Genomic DNA, 9,486 nt, shown 5'->3' on the forward strand with positions numbered 1-9,486 from the left:
TGACTTTGGACTCGGACTTCTCTTTTTAATATGCGTATTGTTATGCGTTTACTTTTCTACATTGTTTAGAGGTAAATGGGGAGGGTTGAGATATCATAAACATGTTTAACCCCGCCGCAATGTTGTGCCTGTCCCAAGTCAGGAGCAATTGAAGACCAATTGGTTGACTTCGGCCGTTGTCTGCTCTATGGTCGGGTTGTTGTCGCTTTGACACATTCCCCATTTCCTTTCTCAATTTTATTTACTCTCCATGACTAAGTTTTCTAAATCCAGAAATTAGTTATTTCAACAGAAATGTGATACCAATCCCCTTCCATTTCACGAATGTGACCTACCAAATTATACTATTTACCAGATTTGTTATCACATAAGCATCACGACGGGTGCCACATAAGGAGCAGGATCTACTAATCTACGGGGCACATGAGATCTCCTCTCGTTTTTGGTTGGGTTCGTGTTGCTTATTCTTTAGTGTTCTATGTTGTGTCACGTGTACTATTGTTTGTCTGTTTGTCTTTTCATTTTTGGCCATGGTGTTGTCAGTTTATTTTAGATTTAGAAGTTTGACTGTCCCTCTGGTATCTTTCGTCTCCCTTTTTTATCAAGATGACGTAACATCATTTAAAAAAGAAATAGTTGTTACTTACTATTAGCTGGAAATAGAAAATAAAGCAAAATGGTAATCCTAGAAAATGTATCAAATGCTTTAAAATCTTGGTACTTAGAAATAATTTGAAGATAGCAATTTTTTTTATAATTTTCGGTGGGATTTGCAGTGAACGAAAACAACAGAAAATTCAATCTTCTCATGATAGAGTGGAGAAAGTCAGTAATAAAACAATACCGGTGATGATACTGATCAAATGTTATTTCTAAATAATAATTTTACATTTTAGAGACATTGTTTGTTAAACTGTGTTATAAGAAATATACATGCAAATATACGATGTTTCATGTTCAGTATTTCCCGACTTAATCGCTTAAGTAGCTTGTAAAACTGAAATTTAAAAACCGCCAATCTTTACTAAAAATGAAAAAAATCATTTACACATAAGATCAAAAGTTCTTTCTGGTCATCACTTTTCTGAGGTTTTCCAAAAGTCCTTAGCATGGTACAATTTCCAAAACTATGCTTATTTTTACATACTAAAGTTATCGAGTACACCGATCAGCTCTTGTCCCATGTATATACAATACGATATTCGTGAATATAAACATTTAAAAGTGCACTTAAAAAAATTAGATAAATATTTGTGTCGATGTTCTCCCTTATATTTGATGCGTTTCCCTCAGTTTAAGTTTGTAACCCAGATTTGTTTTTTCTCTCTATCGATTTATGAGTTTCGATCAGCGGTATACTACTGTTGCCTTTAAGATCGTCACGAATTTTGTGCAAGTATTTGCAAACATTTTCAATCTATTTACATTCAATGTTTACATCTAGGAAAGGTCTGTTTAATTTTACTTAGTAACTTGATTTCAAAAGTGCCATTTTTTGCTGCATATTAATTAATTCCTTTGGAATTTTTTTCCTGATTTTCTCTTATCTAGCTTTATGCATATACGAAACCTATGCATGTTCCAGGAAGATATAAAGTCATTAACAAAATTCATTGAAATGGGTACCTCATAAATTCATTCGCACACATTTTCTTAACAACATTCTAAACCAGTTTTAAACCAAGCTTCTATAGCATGATGTACTCGTCGTTTGATACTTGAGGAGGAAAATGATGAAATTAAGTGGAAATTCTGTTTTTAATCCAATTTATTTTTATTTTACTATTTACGAGATAATTTTTTCCGTGAATCCATAATAGATAGTGTCCTTGCTAAAATGGAAAATATGGAAAAGATCAAGTTTCCAATGTTTACAGGGGAAGTAATATTGTCACTAGATATCCCACTGTTTTAGACAAATATAATCATTGTTCTTTGTATGAAACATAAGTACAATTTATAAAAAGCACATTTTAGAACAAAACAGACGACTAATGTGACAGACACAGAAAACATTAAATTATAAGACATAAAATAGACATGTTTGCTATAAAACCAAGGCTAATCTTTCATTTTCTACATGAGGAAATGCATGAAACAACCCACGAATATGACACTTGTTTCAGTATATATATATATATCTAAAAAAAAAAATTCCAACATAAGCTAACTTATCTATACATGCACCATAATTTTTGTATTTTTTGTTTATCCATATACTTATAATTTTTATTTCAAGAAAATGAAAATAAAATTTTATAAACAGTAAGATTCTCAAAATACTGAACTCTTAGGAAAATTTCAAAACGGAAAGACTTTAATCAAAAAGAAAAATAAGAAAAATCAAACACGTCAGACAAATGGATAACAACTGTCATATTCCTGACTTGCTTCATGCATTTAAATTAGAAAATGGAGCTTCAAACTAGTTTTATTGCTAGCTAAACCTCTCACTTGTATGAGAGCCGCATTAAAATTCAAAGTTTTCTTGCATCAAAGCGTTTTCTGGGTTTAATTCTATAAGGAACACATCTAAATATCTGAAAACCAATTAAGTGTAGATACGTATCTTCCTACGAAGAATGTTATTACAGTGTTTCGAAGCACTGAATTATGAAAGATGACCTTCTAGAAGGTTTAAGTTGTTTTTTCAAAGTTTTCTATGTTTTAGAGGCTGTTGTATTTCAATAAGCTATTTTTCTGTTCATATTGTTGTCTATTGTTTTTTTGTTTTGTTTTTTAAATTCTTTTTGTTTTTTTTAAATTCTTTTTATTTTCTTTACGTAAAAAAAAGTTCAATATAAAAAAAATGCACATAACTCGTTTACTTACATGGCACTACAGCTGTAATTAAGAACAGTTGTATTGTTATAAAACAAGACTATAAATGAAAACGACACAACTATTCAACAATAAACACATCACCAAATGATACTATAAAATATCATCAAAAAGAGAAGCAGAGTAGCAGCAGAGCATATGTTTTTTTTATATATATATTTCTTGTGCTTGCCTCAACAAAGTGTCATTTTACCTTTACATATCCTAGAATGATGGTTTTAAATTATATTTGCGGTTAGCTGTATTATAAGAGCTATATTGCAAATAAAGATTCATATTTTGTTTTTTTAAGCATAATTTGTTTCGACAATTTATCTGCGACTATCCTAAACAACAAAACAAATGAACCCAAAACGTATCAAATATGGGTCCAAAGCATTTTGAAAATTATCCAACAGGATCGCACGAAGCCAAGGATGTATAAAATATGAATCAATCAAAAAGAATTATATAACCAAAACGACGTAAAAATTACTAATCCTTCTAAGGTTAGCTTTGCCTGAGGGAGTTTAAACCTTAGTTTCTTCATAATTCAAAATTTATTAACGGACAATTTTTGAAAAAGTTAGTTATAAATTATGTCAGTAGAGAAGTACTACTGTGCTGATGATACCTCTCGGGCACTGATAGTCTACCATCAGCGGTATCGACCCAGTGCTCTTTAAAGAAACAAATTTTATACATTAGACGTGTTTTTTCTTTCTGGTTTCAGTGAACACACTTGGACTTCAATCCTACAAGGATGTTGTATTAGTTGTGATCTCACACGACAATTGGATGGCGAAAGATCATCGATATATCGTAATGTGAAACTGGAAGGTTTTCACACATCTGGTTGTATGTCATTCCTATTTTGATTGAGCTCTCATTGAAAAGAATGAACAAAAGGAAGAAAAACACATGAAATTAATATATCTGTTTCATATATGCATGTTTATAAGAATATTCTATAGACAAGTATTGCCCATACCTAGCTGGTTTGTTTTGATTTGCACGAAATTACCATAACTAATACTAATGTGGATAATTGGTAATTGTTTTCTTGCATTCAATCATAAAATATACTGTTTTTGCGGGAATCCTATTTTTCTGAAATGTAATTGTCGTCTTCAATAAAATCTAAAAATATAACAACCAATATCAAGCAAAAGCAATTGACAAAGTTGTGTCAACTTACCAATATTCTGGAAACTAGCTGAAAGTATTTGAAAAAAATATAAACTAAACATTCAATTAACAATATGTCACAACTCTACCACTAAAGACACATATTACCATCCCGTAAGGTAATAAAGATCAAACGGAGTCAACAGTATCTATTATCCCTCCACTCAAGTAATCAACAATTTGGCCTTGCAGAAAGGTTTATAAATTAATGAACTTTATAGTTTGATAATTAATATTATCAAAAAGGTATTGTGAATACCAAGTTTTTAACTTGCAACTTTTCTTACATTGAAAAGAAGCCCTATTTTCATATCTTGTCAGGATGTTATGTAACTTCGCGTAAATGTTTAACAAAAACAATATTAATCCTTGACTTTAATGTATCTCGGTTTTACAAACAGGGAACATTGTTTTACGTTGAAAACTAAATGCCGAATTACTCCAACCCAATCCCCGCTTTCTAATTGAAACACAATTTTAATACAGTTCCCTTTTGAAACAAATGTTTACTTTTGTTATATTGGTATACAAAAAAATAATAAAGAATGAGCTTTGAAGGGGTAGCGAACTTAATTCGTAGTGCTTTTTTTTTTTATCAAGGACAAGGTAAAGTTCATTATTTAACGTTTAGATCACTGAAGGTAGCAATGTACTAAAAAAAGTTACATGGGCGCAGTCATTAGTGAAGGGTTCATCACAGAGAGATAAAAATGGGTGGCTTTCTGTGATTGGTTGTTGTTACATCATTATATATTTTTTTCCTGGAAAGCATTATAAATAAAGTTTCATGCAATCAAGAAATTGTCTTCAAATGTATATGATCAAGGGCCTGAATTTTTTTTTATTGGGATCAAAATTGGGAAAAAATTTCATCGATATCGTAAGGTATAAAAAAAACACCCAAAAAATCACCAAGAAAAGCCATGGGACCATGTATTTAAGTGCGGTAATTCAATATATCGAGCTCCAATAAGTCAACAGCAGTTTTTCACATAAATACTTTATTAAAAACGCCATTTAATGAGATAATTGCTTAAAATAGCATTGCCGGCAATGGGGTAGAGTGACATTAAGTACTTAATATTTAGGAGAAGTAACCCACTGTGCGTCACGTCAGGAAAGTAATTCATAACGCTGTTTCCGGAAGTAGCGTTGATTGGATATTCCTAACTTAAGGTAAAAAAGGTGAACTTTACATTCAACTATCTCTGTAATAAGTCGACCAAATTGCATCATTTTTTTTTGGCCTTTTTGATCAATTACTTCGACCTTTTAAATTAGAATAAAAATGTGGGTTTTAGTACCATTTTAAGAATATTCCTGATATATTACTTGTTTCCTGTCAAAGTTTGTTTATGATCTTTAGATATTTATAAAAAGTTATACAGGAATCAAAAGTCTCAGCAACACACAATCGAGCAAACAGCATCAAGTGATATAAAATGCGTTAGAAGGGCATGCCCGTAGCCAGGGTGTTCGGGGGGCTCGGAAGACCCCCGCCCCCAAATTGAAAACGAACAATGACTGTGAAAGTCATTGTTCTGTTCGAATTGTTACTGTGAAAGTCGAGTTAATGAAGCCAAATAACCCCTCTTTGGAAATTTCTGGCTACAGGCCTGCAGTGTAATCTTATCGAGGTTTTAAAAAGTACATGATTTCAAATTCATGTTGATTTAACGAGTGCGTAAATTGAAAATTTATTTCTCAATTGTTATGCTATAACCCAAATGAAAAAATCTGTTGGTCACAATATTGTTGAAAATTAGCATAAAACAACCCCCAGTTTGATGCATAAAAACTACCAAAGATACCAGACTTATAGTGTGACATGCCAGACGAGCGGGTGTTTTTCTACACAAGGCTCGTGCATTGCGCTCTGATCAAAACATAACAATTTTTTACACAATATGTGATCATATTGAAATAGAATATAGTTTCAGAAATTCTAACAAAACCCTATTTTAATAATTTCCTTCAAAAATTTAATTTTCATACAAGTAAACTGATTTATATATATGTAGAAGAACATATTTTATAGTATGATGGCCATTGTAAAAATGTTACTTACGACAACGTATTGCTTTCAGTGGAATTTTCAGTTCTAGATGAGTATTCACTGTAAACACATGGTTTGTCCTACTAGATGCAATTGTATTCAATTCGACCAGGTTAACATGACCAACCCCAACAGCGAATGTATTGATATTTGTTTGGTGCAAGCGTATAGCAGCTGCTTCAGTTAGCCGTGGCTTATTCGAATTCCCGTCCGATATAACTATCAAAAAGTGAGGGACGTTACTTCTAGCTCCACTCCCGGGGGAAAAGCTGTTCTGGACAACATAATCTATCGCCAAGTCAGTTCTTGTGCCACCGTGATGATAGTGAATGGAACGTATTCCTCTTGTAAGGTCGTTTATATTTGCGTAATTTTTCAATTTGAAGTGGTCTCTGACCTGTGTATTAAATGTTATAACTCCCATTTGAACATCATTAGGTCCTATGGTGTAATGTTGAGCAAATTCCGCAATGAAATTTAATTCTAAATCAAAGTTCTGTGGACCAATACTTCCACTTTCATCCAATAAAAATACTATATCTGCTGGATCGGACACACAGTCTAAATGGGAAAAGGTGTGTTAATGATTCTCAATCTATAAAATCTAAAAAATAATTATGGGTACAAATTTGAAAATTATGATTAAAATAAATTTCAAACAGAATCAATAGTGTCGATCATCTCGTTATTTAGACGTACAGTATACCTAAAACGTTTTTAATATGAAACAGGAATAGAAATTAGGTTGAAGACGACAATTACATTTTGGTTTTAAATGAACTCAAAAATTAGTATAAAACTAGATATACTCACGTTTTGTAGCTGAAAAACAGAATAACGTATTGATACATTCAATTGATTTTTCATAGAATGCAATAAAATGAAAATATCCATTTATAAATAACAGCAACTTTTCTGTGTTTACCTTCTTCAGGAACGCTCAAAACAAAACATTTATAAGCCAGTATATTTAGTTCTTTAATTTCAAAGATTGTGTTAATGATGAAATTAAAATACCAAAACATTATTTTTGAATGGTGCTGCTAATCATGAACTAACCAAAAGTTACCGACGATAAATAGAGGCAACAGTCTGTTCAAAAGTCATAAAATTGTTAAAACACTCCGCTAACACATTAATTTGTAGTTCATATACGAATCATGCAAACATCAAAATTAAGATATACACCTTATGGTATGTTTAAATTAGTTGCCATAATTATGTAGATGAAACGAACATTTTTTTTTTATCTTACTAGGACAGATAAGTCAGCTTTGAACCTACATGATGAAGTAAATTTATAATAATGCTTTCGGAATCGTGCAATATATCACGTGTTTTTTTCTTTCTTCACTTTTTGAAATAATTAACCTAGCTGCGGAACCCATGGTCCGCAAATAGTCACAAAATAGCATGAGGACATAAGAGCTACGGTTCCGCAGCTATTGTTAACCATGATGTATTCTGGTTTTATTTTATTTTGAGTTTCTATTTCCGATTGTGCGTTTTTTTATAATTAATTTGCTTATTAAATATAAAACTGTGGACTTGTTTCATTCCTTTGTCAAATATATTTTGGCAAAATGATTATGTATAAACATAGGTAAACTAATGCTACTCTTATAAAAGACAGATGCATGTGAGTAGGTTCATTCGTCTTTATTATATCCAGTTCATAGTTATGACTGGCTAAATATATATGAGCATCCAAGATGAAGCTCCATAAGAGAAATAAATTATAATTCTAAGTACATCTTTGTCTTGCCATATTAAGCAAGCAAGCTAGGCAAACAGCTCCAAATTAAACCGATTATAGATTATATTACTTCAATTAATACTTTCAATCAGAATGAAGAATTGTATCAGACTTTTGTTTTCAGCTGACATATAGATTGTGCGTGGCTTTTTTACCTCCACGTATGAAAAATAAATATTTACCAACGGACTGACCACTGTATGAAATGGGATATTCTAATACATGAAATTTCGAAGTTGGATACAATTCTTATATCAACGTGTATACTTTCCGATCAGTCAGGTATTTTGATAGTTTGGTAGGGATATCTTTTCTGTTGTTTAATCCTACTTTATAAAAGGACAGTGATTATTTCGATGTTTGTTTGTTGGTCTGCACCTCCTATTAAATAATTTGTAAAAAGATGAAATCTACACAACAACTATTATGTGCAGACTGTAAAAAAAAGACGTGTACCTTAACCTAATGAAAAAAGTGAAACATTTCTATTCGAAGGTTTTAATAATATGTCACAATTTTCACAAATATAGGAGTCTTTGAACAGAATTTATCAATTTATCATGAAATATAGAAAGTTGAGTTCTCAAATCCGTTATCCTTATATTTGTAAACAATCTATGCAACGTTGACTGTATAGTTTCTTTTATATGCTTATATTTCTTTCTTTTCAGTTCTTTCTTAATTCGATTATTCTTATATTATTAACAATGTTCAAAAGGTATCTTTAAAAATTATCAATGAAAAACTGACTTGTCGTAGAGTATCTTAAATGGCATTCCAATCGTCATATAGTGTCCTGATAAAATATAGCTATTGACCAATCAAGCCTGTATATATGGTTTAATCTGCACTGCTCTGGTGACCCTAATTAACCTAAACGACGTAACCTCCCCTCCCCGCATCCAAATTTTGTTTTCTACCATATTACTTTTTGGAGACATGTCTCGTCAAAGCAAAGTTTAATTGATCTGCTGCTTATCCCCCTCATCAAATTCGACCCTAGTCACTAAAAAGGCATACTTATCTAATTAGTCGTAATAAAATCTAAAAGCACAAAACTAATCCAAATCAGATTTTATTTATTTGTAAATTCTAAAATACATTCCTTTTCTGGCAGAAGTTCAAAACTATAACTTTTATCCGGTTTGATGTGAAACATCGATTTATTAGTTACATTGATATTATAAAATATTTCTTTTTTTGCCGAACCCTTTGATGTGAAAACGTATCATATTTTATCATAAAATCGTTAAAAGGGTGTTTAGTCTCGCTATGCTCGATAATATCTTTCAATTTCATGGAATTACACATCTTTCAAAATCCAGGGTCCGATGCTAAAAGTCCGAGTACTTTTGATGTGCATTAAATCTGCGGTAGTTAATGCACATCTTTACAGTTCATATCCAGATTATAGCTCAGTAAAAATAAAGAGATTTCATCAATTTTATGCGTTTATATAATTTGATTTATTTGTTTATAAATGGAATAAGAATCTTTATACAATTCAACTTTATTAGAAGTTTAAGGACTAGATAGTTGTTCTTATCGTTTTCAGATTACGGTCATTTCTATACTGATAGCAAAAGTATGAACTATTCGATATACTAAGGATTTTCTTATCTCAGGCGTTAATATTAACTCTTTACGTAATTTTGGGTCCTCAATG

At 31.3% G+C, this 9,486-nt stretch overlaps 1 protein-coding gene across 1 annotated transcript; it reads right to left on the bottom strand.

Moving 5' to 3' along the window:
- Positions 1-1,782: 1,782 nt before the first annotated feature.
- Positions 1,783-8,761, bottom strand: LOC134715948 (cartilage matrix protein-like). Its single transcript, XM_063578572.1, has 5 exons — positions 8,749-8,761; positions 6,077-6,625; positions 4,019-4,036; positions 2,833-2,844; positions 1,783-1,832 (listed from the first exon to the last, which is right to left on the bottom strand). The coding sequence occupies exons 1-5, from the start codon at positions 8,759-8,761 to the stop codon at positions 1,783-1,785; spliced, it is 642 nt and encodes a 213-aa protein (XP_063434642.1).
- Between the last annotated feature and the right edge of the window lie 725 nt (positions 8,762-9,486).

The sequence above is a fragment of the Mytilus trossulus genome, chromosome 1, assembly GCF_036588685.1.
Source record: "Mytilus trossulus isolate FHL-02 chromosome 1, PNRI_Mtr1.1.1.hap1, whole genome shotgun sequence".
Taxonomy (NCBI): Eukaryota; Metazoa; Mollusca; class Bivalvia; order Mytilida; family Mytilidae; genus Mytilus; species Mytilus trossulus.